Source organism: Theropithecus gelada, chromosome 12 (genome assembly GCF_003255815.1).
Source record: "Theropithecus gelada isolate Dixy chromosome 12, Tgel_1.0, whole genome shotgun sequence".
In the NCBI taxonomy this organism is placed as follows: domain Eukaryota; kingdom Metazoa; phylum Chordata; class Mammalia; order Primates; family Cercopithecidae; genus Theropithecus; species Theropithecus gelada.
In genome coordinates this window covers 114,482,795-114,500,492 of record NC_037680.1, presented here as the reverse complement: position 1 = coordinate 114,500,492, position 17,698 = coordinate 114,482,795, and the positions used below count along the sequence as shown (strand labels likewise).

Sequence of the window (17,698 nt, the reverse complement as noted above, 5' to 3'; positions counted from 1 at the left end):
CATGAGCCACCGTACCCGGCCATGAATTAACAGTTTTTTAAAAAGAGAGTCATGGCTGGGTGCGGTGGCTCACAAATACAATCCCAGCACTTTGGGAGGCCAAGGTAGGAGGACCACTTGAGCCTAAGAACTCAAGACCAGCCTGGGCAATATGGCAAAACCCTATCTCTACAAAAAATACAAAAAAATTAGCCAGGGGGTGGCATGCGCCTGTAGTCCCAGCTACTCAGGAAGCTGAGGTGGGAGGATCCCTTGAGCCTGGGAGGTTGGGGATGCAGTGAGCTGTGATTGTGCTACTGCACTCCGGCCTGGGTGACAGAGCTAGACCCTGTCTCAAAAATAAAATAAAATTAAATTAAATTAAAAAGTCATGCATTTCACACTCACTGGTTATCCACTAGGTGCCAGGCCCTGGGATGTGGCTGTGACGAAGCTCCCGTGGAACACAACGTCTAGGGTGCCTCCACAGCTTCTCAACCAGCATGCCCTCACCAACGGGTTCCACATGGGTCCATTACTGTCCACTAGTAAGTCTGCCCTGCCCTGCTGCAGGGGATCATGCACACACATGGTATGGTCCCAGGGTCTGGCCCATCACCAACTGAAGCAGCACAGCCTCTGGTGGAAGAGGAGCACCACTCTTTGCTCTCCTTCCTCCTTTAATAAAGGTGTGACTAGAGCCTTAACAAGCATCTTCTCATTTATTCATGCTGTGTTGCATTTACTTATGTTTGTGTTTTATTTATATTTTTTGGCAATTTCAACATCAAGACCGAATTAAAATTAATGTCCCCAGGTAGATTATGTTCATTGGTGGCTTCCACCCCATCTGTGTTGCAGGTTCCCCTGCTGCAAGCTCACTGGGAGGGACAACAAAGACCAAACACAGGTGACGCCACTTGCTGCCTGGGAGACAGTTGAAGAAATGCCACAATTTGTTTAAGATTTTATTTTTTAAGGGCAGTTTTAAGTACACAGTAAAATTAAGAGGAAGGTACAGAGATTCCCCATATGCCCGCTGCCCCAACACACGGAAATCCTCCCCTATTACCAACATCTCCCACCAGAGGGTACATTTGTTACAATTAATGAACCCACATCAACACATGATAACTCAAAGTCCACAGCTTACGTTATGATCCCACTAATTATACAGGGTAACTATCCTCTAGACTCTGCCTTCTATTTCTAACATAAACTGACATTAATCTTCCTCCTAACTCTTACTTACTTTGCCATGGTCAGAGAGGGTCTCTGGAACTTCTTTTGACTGAGGACAAATATTTGTCACTAGGGCCGGGTGCTGTGGCTCACACCTGTAATCCCAGCACTTCAGGAGAACGAGGCAGGAGGATCACAAGGTCAGGAGATTGAGACCATCCTGGCCAACATGGTGAAACCCCGTCTCTACTAAAATACAAAAAATTAGCTGGGTGTAGTGGCGCACACCTGTAGTCCCAGCTACTGGGGAGGCTGAGGCAGGAGACTCGCTTGAACCCGGGAGGCAGAGGTTGCAGTGAGCTGAGATTGTACCACTGCACTCCAGCCTGGCAACAGAGTGAGACTCAAAAATAAAATAAAATAAGATAAATTGTCACCAGTTCAATACTTCCACAATTTCCTTTGTTGCTTTCATATCATTTTATTTCAACACCACTCTGATCATTTCAACAGAAAATGATCTAAAAATTCCGTGTGAAAAGCTTGACATAAGCACAGAAATTTTAGGTTGAGACTAAGATCCTGAAAGTCAAATAAGAATATTCCTTTCCTCATTGGCATTTGAAACCATTTTTCACCCAGGTCTCTTACACAGTTTCTCACACCATCTTCTGCCTATCTCCTAAAGGCGGTCAGATTTTATTTTCTATTGTTTGTATCATGAAAACAGTATAGGCCGGGCATGGTAGCTCATGCCTGTAATCCCAGCACTTTGGGAGGCCAAGGCGGGTGGGTCACCTGAGGTCAGGAGTTCTAAACCAGCCTGGCCAACATGGCGAAACCCCATCTCTACTAAAAATACCAAAAAAATCAGCTGGGCCTGGTGGCGGGTGCCTGTAATCCCAGCCACTCAGGAGGCTGAGGCAGGAGAATAGGTTGAACCCAGGAGGTGGAGGTTGCAGTGATGGTGCCATTGTACTCCAGCCTGGGCAACAAGAGTGAAACTGCATCTCAAAAAATAAAAAAATTTAAAGAATTTTTTAAAAATGAAAACAATACGTGGAATACGATCTTCTGAACTGCACAGTCTTTTCCACTCAGAGGACACAGACATACGCATACCATAAACCCCTTAAGAAGTACTGGTCTAAAGGCTTCCAAGACAGCTCTGCGCTTCCACAGTCATAAGCTCTTAGAATTGTAAAGTTGGAATGGACTTATCCCACTCCCATTCCATTTTAACATGTGGACCCCAGGACAACAGGGGCCCAGAAGGCAGCCTGCCCAAAGCCACTCAGCTGCTAGAAGCAGTCACCAAAGACATACTAGTTTCCCTCTTGTGGATGACAGAAATGTTTTTTGTTTGTTTTTTGAGACAGGTCTTGCTCTATAGCCCAGGCTGGAGTGCAGCGGCGTGACTCGAGCTCAGTGCAGCCTTAAACTCCTAGGTTCAAGAGATCCTCCCACCTCAGCATCCCCCATCCCCTAAAGCAGCTAGGATTACAGGCATGCATCATTACGCCCAGCTAATTTTAAATTTTTTTGTAGAGACAGGGCTTCACCATGTTACCCAGGCTGGTCTTGAACTCCTGAGCTGAAGCAATCCACCTGCCTCAGCCTCCCAAAGTGCTGGGACTATAGACGTGAGCCACCACGCCCAGCAGGACATGTTTTTAACTCGATTGTGGTCATGGTTTCAGACTAATCAATTACACAATTTAAATATGGGCAGTTTAGTGTATTTCAATTATGCCTCAATAAAGTTGACAAAAATGTGAAAATAAGCCAACATTAGTTTCTTCATTGTTACGCTACTGTGCCATCTCCTCAGGTGGACCTCCATAAGAGCACATCTTCACAGCTTTGCCCAGGGCAAAGCAGCTGGGTTCAGCTGATGAAGTTACTTCACAGGAGAATAGTCACAAACACCTGTAGGGTCTTCAGCTACCACAGACAGTAGCACCATCTAGAGCCAAGCTCTCCTGCTTCAGCCCCTACCTGGAATGATCTTGTCAAAAATCCCTCACAAGGATTCCTTGTCATAGAACAGTGTTTCCCTTCCCAGCCAAGTCTGCTGCCACGTGTGCAGACTCAATCACATCAGTCCTGCCACATCATCAGGGTCACCCAATTATGGACCAAGACGTGCATCCATCCATCACCAGATGCCCTACACAAGGACTACCAGGTCTCTGGCTGACCTTGGGAATGCAAATGAAGCAAAGAGTAAACCCAGCACTTTGGGAGGCCGAGACGGGCGGATCACGAGGTCAGGAGATCGAGACCATCCTGGCTAACACGGTGAAACCCCGTTTCTACTAAAAAATACAAAAAACTAGCTGGGTGTGGTGGCGGGCGCCTATAGTCCCAGCTACTCGGGAGGCTGAGGCAGGAGAATGGCGTGAACCCGGGAGGCGGAGCTTGCAGTGAGCTGAGATCCGGCCACTGCACTCCAGCCTCGGCGACAGAGCGAGACTCCGTCTCAAAAAAAAAAAAAAAAAAAGGCACAACATGCTTGAACATGAGTTCAGCAGGCAGTAACCTAGGAAAGCCAGAATGAAGAGTCCCATAGAACAGCAAGCACCAGGGCCACACCCAGCTCCCCGAGAACCTGCACTGAAGGAGGCTCAGGGGAGCCTGGGGAGACTGATCCCTCACATACTGAAAGGCTCACCACCAAGAAACTCTTCTGTAACACTACAGTCCGCAGGCTATGCTTAATGCTTTTATACCCCCAATCACGCCACGACGAAATCCTCTCTGTGGGCAGAAGATGCTAATATTCAGTTCCACTGGAAGAGTCAGATTGCTGGTTTACTATCTTCAAGTTTGTGACTTGCGAGATATAAGAGAATGTTTAACACGGGTGTTTTGTTTCCCATAGAAAGTAATAAAAAAATGTACTTCCCTAACATTCTAAGAAATCTAATACAGTGACCATCTATTTTTCTGTCATGTGTATCATTTTCACATGCCACTTTAAGGATAAACCCAAGGCCTAATTTGGGAATGTTTCCATAGCTATAAAATTAAATCTATACCAAAGGATTCTAACAAAAAATAAGTATTCAGACTGTCAAGCGGCTAGCTGAATACCTACAGTTGCTTCAGAATTCTTTTCCTTCTTCAATATGTTTCAACTCTTGAAGATTTGGTTTAAAACAAAACTTCCTCTTTCCTGCAAATTACACTCTAAGGCAGCATTTCAGTAACAGATCAGCTGTTCTGAACAGCATTCTCAGTCTCTAAATTCCACAAGTTGTAATTGGCCCAGTTAGGTTCTTCCTCTGGGTGGGACCTGCTTTCTGACGGCCCAGAGAAGAGTATCTTGTGTGCAATGTATTAGTGCCATCAAGTGATATTTACTCAGCATCCCTGCAAGCAATGGCAAAACCAGGCCATGTCACTTTGTGCAGGGACGCCAGGGACCAGTCAGCTCAAGGTGAGGGGCTACTTATTTACAATTCCTTCCTAATGGAGACATCTCAATCCAAGCATAAAGGATGGGCCTGTGGGTCACTAGGGGACACTCAACTTCCCCGGTCAAAGGGGCCCAGATCAGGGCACAACAAAGTCCATATCCCACTCTTCCACAGAATGCCAGTGCCCAAGAACCTCCCGCTTGGCACAGGAGTACGCTGGTTGACTGACCATCTTTGGAGCCCAGCCCCTTCTATTTTCAGCAGTAAACCTGCCTCTTCCTGCACTGCCTACTACCTGAAAGGCAGGTATGTCCAGGTGGGGGGACAGCACTACACTTGGTGTGATTCTGCCTCTCAATCTCTCTCTCTCCCACCTCTATGCTCCCCCTTACCTTCATCTCACTCCTCAGCCAGGATTCCTCTGCACCAGGCAGGCCAATTTCCTCTTTGTTGCTTCATAACACCCTGCTCATTTCCAGAAGCTTCTATTCAATCTGATACCCAGGTCTGGAATGCCCTCCTTCCTTCATAAACGAATCCTACTCCTTCCTTAAGGGGAAGATTCCTACCTAGATTCCAACGTCTCCTCCTCCAAGAAGCTTTCTCTGGCTGTTCCAACCCATCCTGCCCCCACTTCCAGGCGGTCGGGAACGCAGGGTGGGGGGCCCAATTATCTCCTGTGACAGATGAGGAAACTGAGCCCAGGGAGGGGAAGGACACACCCAAGATGACACACCAGCAGAACCAGGTCTGGAACCAAGATTCTGCAGCACTGACTGCTCCAAGATGCCCTTCCCTCCTCGTCTCCTTTGCTGTGGTAAAAATTTTTCAAACTAGCCTGGCCGCCCCCAATCGTAGGTAAGTGCCCATACTTACTCTTCCCGCTGCAGGTACACGGACGGGGCGCGAGTTGTCACTCCCCTCACCTCCCCCGCTCCTCACGGCCTAGCGTGACTCCTGCCGCGATCGGGAGTCCAGTCCCGCTTTCTGCGGCCACGTCGGGCTGGTGACCTTGGCCAGGCGCTGGACGCCCCGCTTCCTCCCTACAAGGCACGCAGCCGATCCCGCGAGTGGGGCGTGAGCGCGGCCAGGACTGTGCCACGCTCGACCCAGGGCCTGGTTCACACTAGGTGCTCGGCGCGGGCCGTCCCTAGCCGCCGCCGCGGTCACTCACTGCCGGGAGAGGCCAGCGCCCCGGCCACTGACGCCGCCTCCGACCCCCGGCTCGCTGCCCGCGGCCCGCGGTCCCTTCCCATTCACACCGCTCGGCCTTGCGTCCGGGTGCCCGCGCCCGCCCGGCCCCCGGCGTGAGGAACCCGGTGGGCCTGAGGCGGCCCCGCCACCGCCCGCGCCCTCCGCCCGGCCCGCAGGCCAGCCTGTGCACCGGTTTCCGCACCTCGCCCCGCCGCAGAGCCGCGCGGTCACTCCTCACCTGGGCTCCCCGAGACAGGCGAGGCGGGTCCGGCGCCCAACACCATGCCCGGCCCGGGCGGCTGCTGCGAGACGCGGCCCCTCACAGCCGCACCGGCTCCCGGCGGCGGGACCGGAAGTGGCGGGGCGGGGACTCGGCCGCTCTCGCCCGCGGCTGCAGAGACAGCAGCGGGCGCTTTAAAAAAAAAATTCAAAGTGGCGAAAAACTTTATTGGAACCAGACACGCGAACAGCGGCGTGCGCCGGTCGGGACTGGGCTGGGCGACCGGCCGCTCGGACCTCGCTCATTGGCAGAGGGCGCGGCCGGGGGGCGGGCACGGATTTCGCGACCGTCGCTGATTGGCGAGTAGCGTTAGGGGCGGGGCTTCCGAGTTGGCTCTAGAGTCCGAGAGCCCGAGGGCTGGGGATTTAGCCTCTGGTTCCAACCCGGTTTCACTTCGTGGTCTTCAGGATTTAGGGGCTCGGAGGAGCCCGGGCTATTCTTCCCTGAAGGAGCGGCCTCCGTGGCTGGAGCTCCCGCTGTCCAGCACCGCACCTGGAGTGCAAAGGACTGGATCGGACCCCGCAGCCTGCAGTGCGGGCGGTGAGGGAGACCGGGCGGTCAGACGCGCAAACCACTACCAACCCCAAACCGTGTGCTGCGCCCGCAGGCCCCACTGTTCTTGTCATGTCTCTTCTATTCCTTATTTTCTCTCTTAAATGTGTTAAAAGTGCCTTAAAAATCCATTTCAACTTGTCCTCTTTTAGGAGCCCAGATTCATCCCGCGCTCATTAGCGTCCTGTGTGATTGACGAGGGGCCGCCCTGGGCGTCAGGCAGGCCCCTGGAGGAGTGGACCATCGGAAAGATGAGATTCAGCAGGGAGACGGTCAGAAGGAGACAAGAAGTTAGACTTTCATTTCCAAAAACCCCACTGAGAGGTTTCTAACAGTGGAGTGACAATATCAGGTTTTCTTCCTAAAAGAGGCTGGCGGGCCCGGTGGCTCATGCCTGTAATCCCGGCACTTTGGGAGGCCAAAGTGGGAGGATCCCTTGAGCCCAAGAATTCAAGACCAGCCTCCTGATGGTGGCAAGACCCCATCGCTACAAAAAAAAAAAAAAAAAAATTAGCCTCATGGTGGAGCGCGCCTGTAGTCCCAGCTACTCAGGACGTTGAGATGGGAGGATCACCTGAGCCCAGGAGGTTGAGGCTGCAGTTAGCCGTGATCGCACCACTGCACTCCAGCTTGGGTGACAGGGCCAGACCCTGTCCCCATAATAATAATAAAGGCTTTGGCTCTAAGAGAGTCTGTGGGAGGGGAGTCAGGAAAACTGGTCAAGAACAACTCGGCCAGGCACAGTGGCTCAGGCCTGTAATCCTAACATTTTGGGAGGCCGAGGCAGACAGATCACTTGAGGTCAGAAGTTCGAGACCAGCCTGGCCAACATGGCAAAACCCCGTCTCTACTAAAAATACAAAAAAGCCGGGCTTGGTGGTGTGCCCCTGTAATCCCAGCTATTTGGGAGGCTGAGGCAGGAGATTCGCTTGAACCCGGGAGGCAGAGGTTGCAGTGAACTGAGATCCCGACACTGCACTCCAGTCTGGGTGACACAGCAAAACTCTGTTTCCAGAAAAAGAAAAAAGAACGAACGAACACAACTCGTGTTATTTCTTGTGTTTGGGACCATGTCTCTCCCTTTCTTGCCCCGCTAACTCTCAAGTTTTTCTAAGCTAAGACACCACCTTCTCAGAGGCCTCAAAGTCTGGGGGTGGAGTGGGGCAGTGCAGATGTCCTCTGTGTCTTCCTTGGAGCCCTGCACTTCCCTCTTCCTTATTGTCATGGCCTGTTTCCCTGACTAAGCTCAGCTCCTCAGCCCTCCTCTTCCTTCTTCCTCCAGCCTCACCTCCTGACACCCCCTTTCCCATCCTGGGACATGCAGGTGATTAAAACACGTCTGCTGGATAGAGATTGCATGAGCTGGCGGCGTGAGTCCTGGTGAGAGGAGATAAGGGCTTGAAGATTGCAGTGTGTGAAGGTGCAGCCGGAATGGCATGAGCACTTGTCTTACTCATAAGCATCACTGTCTGCAGAATGGATTGCACCACACATTGGCCCACGTAGGCCCAAATTCCACCGCCGTGGATGAATGAAGTCATTTCTAGCTCCATTTCATGAGGCTGCCTAATTCTTTCACTAAGACTTATTTAGGACTTCCTAGTTTATTAACTCAATTAATCCAAACAATAGCCCCATGAAACAGGTATTATCCCCATTTTATAGATGAGGAAACTGACATAGAAGTTAAGTAGTCTGTTGACAAAAAAGGTCAAACTGTAAAATATTTGAAGAGATTTTATTCAGGGCCAAATATGAGTGACGAAAGCCTGAGTCACAGCCTCAAGAGGTCCTGAGAACATGTGCCCAAGGTGGTTGGATTGCAGCTCGATTTTTATAAATGTTAAGGGTGTCAGAGGCGTTTGAACCAGAACAACTCCATCTTGAATGGGGGCTGGATAAAATAAGGCTAAGACCTGCTGGGCTACATTCGCAGGAGGTTAGGCATTCTAAGTCACAGGATGAGACAGGAGGTTGGCACAGGTACAGGTCACAAAGACCTTGCTAATAAAAGGATGCCATAAAGAAGCCAGCCAAAACCAAGATAGTGACGAAAGTGTTCTCTGCTCATCCTCACTGCTCATTATGCACTAATTATAATACATCTGTGCTAAAAGACACTCTCACCAGTGCCATGACATTTGTAAACTGTCATGGCAAAGACAGCAAGTTATCCTATGTGATCTAAAAATGGAAGGACCCCTCAGTTCCAGGAATTGCCCAGACCTTTCCTGGAAAACTCATGAATAATCAACCCCTTGTTTAGCATACAATCAGGAAATGACCATAAAAGTGACCAGTCAGCAACTCTTGGGGCTGCTCTGCCTACGTAGTAGCCATTCTTTTATTTCCTTACTTCTCTAATACACTTGCTTTCACTTTACTCTATGGATTCGCCTTGAATTCTTTCTTGTTTGCGATCCAATAACCCTCTCTTGGGATCTGGATCGGGACTCCTTTTCGGTAACAGGGGGACAGAAGTTACAGGCAGATACCAATCAATATATGTACATTAGTTCAGTCTGGAAGGGCAGGACAACTGGAAGCAGGGAAGAGTAGGTAGGGGTTTCTGGATCATAGGTAGATTCAAAGGTTTTCTGATTGGCAATTGGTTGAAATAGTTATTGTCTAACGAACTGGAATGAGTAGAAAGGAGTGTCTGGGATAAGAAAAGGTGTTGTGTAGACCAACGTTCTTACGTAGATGAAGCCTCCCGGTAGCAGTAGCAGGCTTCAGAGAAATAGATGGTAAGTATTTCTTATCAGACTTAAAAAGATGCCAGACTCTTGGTTAATCTCTCCTTGGATCAGGAAAAGACCTGGAAAGGGAAATCTACAGAATGTAGATTTTCCCCACAAGAGATGGCTTTGCAGGACCATTTCAAAATATGTCAAAGAAGTCCGGGCACGGTGGCTCACGCCTGTAATCCCAGCACTTTGGGATCACGAGGTCGGGAGTTCAAGACCAGCCTGGACAACATGGTGAAACCCTGTCTCTACTAAAATACAAAAATTAACTGGGTGTGGTGGTGGGCGCCTGTAATCTCAGCTACTCAGGAGGCTGAGGCAGGAGAATCGCTTGAACCCGGGAGGCGGAGGTTGCAGTGAGCTGAGATTGCGCCATTGCAATCCAGCCTGTGCGACAGAGCAAGACTCCGTCTCTCTCTATATATATGTCAAAGAAATATATTTTGGGGTAAAATGTTTCTCTTTCTTTCAGGGCCCGCTGTCATGTGATGCTGTACTACATACAGTCCACTGGAATTTGGCATCTTATTAGTATAAAGAGCCTTTTTTGTCAGTCTTATGATCTCTGTTTTAATGTTAATGCTGGTGAGTTGTGTTTGAATGCCAAAGGGAGGGGGGCATAATGAGGCATGTCTGACCCCTCTTTCCCATAATGGCCTGAACTAATTTTTCAGGTTTCTTTGGAATCCCTTTGGTCAAGAGGAGGGGTCCATTCGGTCGATTACGGGGTTTAGAATTTTATTTTTGGTTTACATGTCCAACATGACTGTGAGGAATAGAGAAGTTCTTCTTCAAAGTTTCTTAAAACCATAAAGAGCTTGTCATTTATTTGGTTTATGCATATCTGTGTATGTTCCAATGCAGCTGCTGTGACTTGGCCTGGCATGCCTGGACAGGGTTAAGCGAGCCCCGGACCATAGTGCATGCCACTCCTTATTTGGAAACCCTCCTGACCCTCTCATGAGTAGCTTCCTCTTTTCTTTGTCCTCTTTCCCCTTTACCTATTTAGAAAAGTTTCAAGCTGCTAGCCAATCAGGTCAAGCTTAGAATGTGAGGTCCCTTTCTGGCCAATGGAAATGGGACACAGCCACAGGACGATTGCATCAGGTTACAAAGATGATAAATATCCCCATCTCCTTTGTTTGGGTGTGCTCTCATGGCAAGACTGCTAGCGAGCAGCACCCTTTCTGCAGAAAGTAAACTAGCCTTGCCAAGTGATCCTTTGTCTCAGTGTTGATTTTGCCACATCGAACACCCATTTCCAACAATGGCAGAGCTAGGATTTAAAACCGGGCAGTCCGACTCTGATATTTGCCCTTAGCTAGCACACCTTGAGGCAGCTGATACAAAGAACTTGAGGTTATCTCTGGGAAGCTGGAGATGGTGCCATGAGTATATTGCCTGCAGGCCTGTCACCTGAGTCCTGGCCTCTGTGGGCTGGCCTTGCCCTCCCAGGTGCCTCCAGGAATCTTGGACCTGGGCTCAGACATCTTCACAATCCAGGACATAGAGGGGGCTGGTGTCCCTAACTCTGAATTTCATGTTCTCTGGGAGAGACTGGCTCTACTGGAGTCACAGAGTCACTGTGTGTGTATGTGGGAGTGGGGTGGGAGTGGGGGGGGAGGGGGGGAGTGGGGGGGAATGGGGTGGGAGTGGGGTGGGAGTGGGGGGGAGGTTCAACCGTGAGCCCCACAGAGGGGTCTTGTTGCCCAAGGAAGGGCAGGGGGAGACAATGTCCTTCGCATCCCTTCCTCCCTTACCCCTTTAAGTTCAACCCCAGAGGCTTCCAGCTAGGATGTGGAAGGTGAAATGGCCTGGGCTATCTATCTTTCCAGCCTGGTCCAGGGCCGTGGGCACTTTGGCCTGGACTGGTGCAGGGACCTGGGAACCTGCTGGGTGAGGGAAGGGTCTCCTAGGCAGGAAAAGTGGCCTCTGCCAGCATCTTATTCTGCTTAGGCTGCCATAAAATACCATAGACTGAGTGGCTTACACAACAGATGTTTATTTTCTCACAGCCCGGAGGCTGGGAAGTTCAAGATCAAGGTCTGGCAAGGTAGGGTTCATTCTGAGGCCTCCTCTTGCTTGTAAGCAGCCACCATCTGGCTGTGCTCACACAGCCTCTATGTGCTGGGGGGAGGGAGAGAGAGAGAGAGAGAGAGAGAGAGAGCGAGCATCGGGGTAGGCATTCCTGGCTCTGGGCTTCAGTGGAGGATTGGCCTCCAGAGGTAAAATCTGCAGTCTGGGTGAGCTGGCATCACCAGGCCCAGCAGCTCCAGTGCTCATGCCCCTTCCTCCAGACACAGGGTCCTTACCCCAGGCAAGACCTTAGCCATGTTCCAGGTGCAAGCCCTTGTTGTGTGAATTGGGAAACAGCCCAGGGGACACTAAACTTGGAGTAGACATGGGAGAAAGGGTGCAACGCGGCCCTTGGCCAGCCCTTGCTCCACCTGTTCTGTGCTGTTCTAGATTACTCCCAGGTGTACATCTGCCCTCCAGCCTCATCTGGTGCTCCTGGGGAGCAAGGCCCAGGACACTCAAGTGCAGGCCTCCCCATGTCCCTGTGGAGTCTTCTCAAACCTACTTCAATCCAAGTCAGGCACTATAAGAACCTGTCAAGGGCTGAGCGACACTGGGGACAGACCCTGCCCTCCAAAAGCCCGAGCTCCTGGGAGAAACTAGCATTTAGTAAACTGCTACAGAATAGGGGCAGGGGTGCGACTATGGCCGCTAAGCTTTGTTCCAGATAGGGGAGAACAAAGCCTCCACTGACCCACGTGAGTTTAGGGATCACTGGGGAAAGGAGGGAGACAGAACTGTGCTGACGGTAAGCTTCACCTTAGAATTCAACTGAGGAAGCTGAAAATAAATGCCAAAAATCCCATGTGCCACTAGCTCATTCTCTTGCTAAAAGGGGAGACAGGTAAATGGTGTTTCTGTTAGGAAAAGCTTTATTGGGCCTCTTGGGGCCTGGGGTCTAACCTGGAGAGGACAAAGGCGAGACTACAAAGCAGCCGGAGGTGGTGTGGAGTGCTGTGAGGCTGTCTGAGGGGCAGAAGCTGAGAGGTGATAGCCAAGTGCCAGTTCTGGGGTCCTCCGTGGCATGAGGGAGGGATGAACTTCCTGTAGCTGGGGCAGACAGGGGCTCACATTATCATCATTGTTGTTATTATTTAGTAAGGGGCCATCCAGGAAGCAGACAATGGACAATTCTAAGTAGTATAATTTTAATTACATATCTGGTATAATTAAGTTTTGCTTTTGCAACTGGCCCCCAGGGAATACAGCTTGTTGCTTTTTATTTCTTAAAATAATAATAATAATAATACAGTGGGCTGTGACGGCTTTGTTGGAGAGGGACTGAGTCAGAGTGGTGTTTTAAATCTGATGATAGGATTGAGATTGTCATCATTCACCCTACAGCAACACTGGGCTCCTTTTAATAAGGTCTGTGCATGGGGACTGGAATAGGGACATGGTAGTCCTGTGGTTCTTCTTCCTTCCTGGCTGCCCATCAGGTGACCCCGGAACTGGCAAAGCCCTACAGGACCATCAAATGTGAGAGAAGCCACCTACCTCCAGGGTCTTTTTGCTTTTACTTTCTTGCAGAAATGGATTTAAGTTGTCTGCCTTCGTCACACTGTCCCCCATTTTGTATTGCATGTTCTTTTGGATTAGTCACTAACCAAGGTTAGTTCAAGTTTTCAGGGGCTTTATTTTATTTTTTTTTGAGACGAAATCTTGCTCTGTTACCCAGCCTGGAGTGCAGTGGCATGATTTCAACTCACTGCAACCTCTGCCTTCTGGGTTCAACCGATTTTCCCACCTCAGCCTCCCGAGTAGTTGGGATTACAGGCGTGTGCCAGCGCGCCCAGCTAATTTTTTGTATTGTCAGTAGAGATGGGGTTTCACCATGTTGGCCAGGCTGGTCTCAAACTCTTGACCTCAAGTGATCCGCCCACCTTGGCCTTCCAAAGTGCTGGGGTGACAGGCGTGAGCCACTTCGCCCAGCTAAGTTTTCAGGTGTTTCTATGCAGCTAAAGAAAAGTGCCACCTTTTATGGTTTAGCACTGTAGAGGCCTTATGTGGGAGGTATGTGTGATATGACAGGTTATAACCACATACAGAGGGCTGAATAATGGCCCCCAAAGATGCCCTCATCCTGATTTCTGGAATCAGTGAATATGTGGCTTTATATGGTAAAAGGGACTTTGCAGATGTGAGTAAATCCAGGATCTTGAGATGAGATTATCATGGATTATCCAGGTGGGGCCAAGGTAATCACAAAGGTCCTTATGCCAGGAAGGCCAGAGATCTGTCAACAGGAGATGTGAGGATGGAAGCAAAGGTTGGGGGCATTCGAGGAAGGGGCCCAAGCCACAGAATGCAGGTGGCTTTTAGAGGCTACAGAAAGCAGGGAAGCGGGTACTCCCTTGAAGCCTTTGGAAGGAATGCAGCCCTGTCGTTACGGGCTTTTGTGTAACGACAAATTGTGTCCTCCCCCAAGTTTATACATTGAAACTCTAACCCCAGGACCTTGGAATGTGACTTTATCTAAAGAGAGGGCCCTTAAAGGTAATTAAGTGATCCATGAAGGCTGGTGTTCGAGAAACAATTTTAAATGTAAAAAGTAAATAAATAAAAAGGTAATTAAGTTAAAAAGAGGTCGTTAGAGAAGGCCCTAACCCAATACAGACTGCTGTCCTTATAAAAAGAGGAGTCTAGGACAAAGACATGCGTGGAGAGAAAACCAGGTGAAGAAACAGGGAGAAGACAGCCACCTACAAGCCAAGGAGGGAGGCCTTGGGAGAAACCAGCCTTGCCAACACCTTGATCTTAGACTCCGGCTTCTAGAACGGAGAGAATTGATTTCTGTGGTTTAAGCTGCCCTGCCTCTGGAGTTTTGTTATGGAAACCTGAACAGACTCACACGCCTGCCAGCACCTTGCTCTTAGATTTCTGACGTTCAGAACGGTAAGAGAATGTCTGTCGTTTTGGGCAACTGTTTGTGACGGCCCCCACAGGAAGTGAGTGCACCATGTCTCCCATAGAACATTCCCAGTGGACAGTGGCTGGGGCCGCAGCCTGGGGTCTGGGCTCAGGAAGGCCTGGCTGCAGGGAGAGGCACTGCCATCACCCGAGGGCACATCAAGGTGCTTTTCACAGGCACTCAGGATTCTGGAGCCACTCTTGCAGGGAAGTACTGCAGCCATACTTTCATTTAGCATGGCCTCTGGAGTCTTCATTGTTCTCACTATCTGACATTGTGCACTTCAGTGGGTGCTGTGTGGAAAATGCCACAAAACACTTTTCCCTAAAAACCAGCTGAAAATGTGTATCTGCGAGTTCATGGGAACACTTGAATGCACAAGGCAGAACATGATCGGGAGTAGCCATTCCGAATTTGGAGCATCAGTGATGGTTAAGACGGTATCCATGCTGTTTGCATCTCAGGCTGCCCCCCCGCCGCCCCGGGGCCCTACGGGGGCCACCTAAGACAGTCACCTGGCACGTCAAGGCAGTCCCTTCGCCTGCAGCCACAACTCTTGCTAGAGACTTAGGGGGAACCAACATTCCATAACTCCTTTCCAAACCCACATGACTGAAGTCCGGGAGAATTCAGGTGATGGTGATGCTACAGGTCTTATTTGTAAAGAGCAGGAGCTGCCACTCAGAATGGGCCTGCCAAGCGGAGGAACGGGTTCAAATATCCTATCACTGATGTATCATCAGCAGCAACATCCCAGCCTCTGGAATGGCTAGGACTAGAGGTTCATGCCACCACACCCACCTAAGTTTTCTTTTCCTATTCATTGTGGTAGAGACTAGGTCTTGCTGTGTTGCCCAGGCTGGTCTCGAACTCCCGGGCTCAAGCAATCCTCCCGCTTCTGCCTCCTAAAGTGCTGGGATTACAGGTGTGAGTCATAGGGCCTGGCCCTACTTATTTTTTCATTTTATCATGTGTGATGGATACTTTTCCAGCTGGGAATGTGTGTTTACCTTGTTTTTGGAACAGCTGTGTAGACTCTCACTAAGCCCCATCACCTATTCCCCAGGGCCCTATGGGGACTACTTAGCTTGCTTTTGGCTGCAGGGAGAGGCACTGCCATCACCCGAGGGCACATCAAGGTGCTTTTCACAGGCAGAGAGAGAGAGAGAGAGAGAAGAAAGAAGAAAGAAAAAGAAAGAAAAAAAGAAGGAAGGAAGGAAGGAAGGAAGGAAGGAAGGAAGGAAGGAAGGAAGGAAAGAAAGGAAAGAAAGAAAGAAAGAAAGAAAGAAAGAAAGAAAGAAAGAAAGAAAGAAAGAAAGAAAGAAAGAAAGGAAGGAAGGAAGGAAGGAAGGAAGGAAGGAAGGAAAGAGAGAGAGAAAGAAAGAAAGAAAGAAAGAAAGAAAGAAAGAAAGAAAGAAAGAAGGAAAGAAAGAAAGAAAGAAAGAAAGAAAGAAAGAAAGAAAGAAAGAAAGAAAGAAAGAAAGAAAGAAAGGAAGGAAGGAAGGAAGGAAGGAAGGAAGGAAGGAAGGAAAGAGGAAAGAAAGAAAGAGAGAGAGAGAAAGAAAGAAAGAAAGAAAGAAAGAAAGAAAGAGAGAGAGAGAGAGAGAGAGAGAAGCCCTCCCAGGGCTGCGTGGAGATACCGCCAGAGCCAGGGCGGGATGTGGGTGGGCACAGGGGGCGCCCCTTCTCAGCTCTGCCCCAACTCCCAACTTGGTCCTTGGACTCAGCGGCGCTGCCGGGCTGAATCCTGAGGCCTCGCATCTCCGCCTTGCCGGGAGGGCCAGCTTCACCAGGTTGCAGTTACACGGGACCGGGTTACCCAGGGCGCGGGATCCCAGGACACGGGGCGCGGTTACACCCCGCGTGGGGCTACAGAGGGTGCGGGGGTCCAGGGCGTGTGGTTAGTCAGCACGCAAGGGGCATCGCCGCCGGGGCTGGGGGGACCCCTCCCTGTCACCCTTTGGATTGTGGGAGCTGGTGGCCTCGCCCGGGGTCTAGGGGTCCACGCAGGGGATGACCCAGGCGCCGCAGGTTCCCCAAAGCCCCGAAGCCCGGGCGTCCCGGGGCAGAAGAGTTGGGTGGGGGCGACACCCGGGCATTGGGCTGCGAGTGAGGCTCCCCTTGCAGGGGTCCTGGCTCCGCGGGTCCCGCAGGCAGGTGGTCCTGGCAGTCCCTGGAACTCGCTGGGCCCCCGGAGGGCTGAGCACCGGCGGCGGGGCAGTGCCCGGACTTTGAGGAAGCCCGAAGAGCTGACTGCAGGGTAGGGCCAGCCTCCGAGGGGGAGCATTTCCAGGAGCCAAGGTCAGAGCAAAGCAGGGGAAATTAGTGAGGGGAGACGCTTGGTACACTGGGGGGCAGGGCTGCCTTTGCACGGAGTGGCCTGCTACCCCCTCCCAGCCCCCTTCCACCACTGCGCACCACCTTAAAGGAGAGATTACAAAGGAATTCAGATTCCAGATGAATTGTAGCTCTAAACGTAAAAGGTAAGACTACACTTCTATTAGCGCTTATAGGAAAATGGTTCCTTGGAGAAGACAAGCTTCTTTAGGCAGAACACAAAAAAAGGACTAGTCATAAAGGACAAAAAGGATATATTCGAGTACACTATAACTCAGGACCTCTCTTGATCAAACGACACCATCAAGACAATCAAAAGACAAGCCTCAGGGTGGGAGGAGGTATTTGGCACACATATCTCACAAAGAATTCATAGCCAGAACTGTAGTCTATAAGTCAGCAAGAAAAGGCAGAAATTCCCCAAGAAAAATCATCCAGTGATTTGATCGGACACTTCACAAATGAGGTTAGCCGAATGGCAAGAAGCCTGTGATCGTGGGAGCGGTGGCGCCTGAAGTCCCAGCTACCTGGAGGCTCAGGCCCGAGGGTCTCTTGAGACCAGGAATTCCAGGCTTCAGCCAGTCATTGGTCACTCTCTAGTCAGCAGGAAAAGAAACCATCCGACGTTGCTTTACACCTGTCAGGATGGTTACAACGAAGAAGATGGCAAGGATGTGGAGCAAATGTAACTCTTATACACTGCAGATGGGAGTGAATATTTACACATTGGCTATGGAAAATAGGTGGCATCCACTAAAGTTGAAGAAATGTTTACAACCCAGCAATTTCACCCTTAAGTATGTATACATATACTCACCAGAAAAAGTACTTATTCCACAACTTAGTTCTTTAACTTAATACTATGGCTTTGAAATCTATTCATGTTGATATATAGAAATCCATATTATTCATCTTTTTTTTTTTTTTTTTTTTTGAGACTGGGTCTTACTCTGTCACTCAGGTTGGAGTGCAGTGGTGCAATCACAGCTCCCTGCAGCCTTGATCTCCCGGCCCAAGC

At 50.1% G+C, this 17,698-nt stretch overlaps 1 protein-coding gene across 6 annotated transcripts in view; it reads right to left on the bottom strand.

Annotated features, from left to right (window-relative positions):
• UBE2F (ubiquitin conjugating enzyme E2 F (putative)) overlaps positions 1-6,203 on the bottom strand; it is a 76,577-nt gene extending 70,374 nt beyond the window's left edge. For 4 of the 6 annotated variants that reach the window (XR_003122102.1, XM_025403944.1, XM_025403946.1 and 1 more), the window contains exon 1: positions 6,016-6,203. Coding sequence is in view for 1 of the 6 variants with exons in the window: in XM_025403947.1 (XP_025259732.1) it covers positions 6,016-6,061 (46 nt within the window). In the remaining 5 variants the exon portion in view is untranslated. Of the gene's footprint in view, positions 1-4,257; positions 4,375-6,015 lie in introns of those variants that run through there. The other 2 variants (XM_025403947.1, XM_025403945.1) reach the window with 2 other exon arrangements.
• Between the last annotated feature and the right edge of the window lie 11,495 nt (positions 6,204-17,698).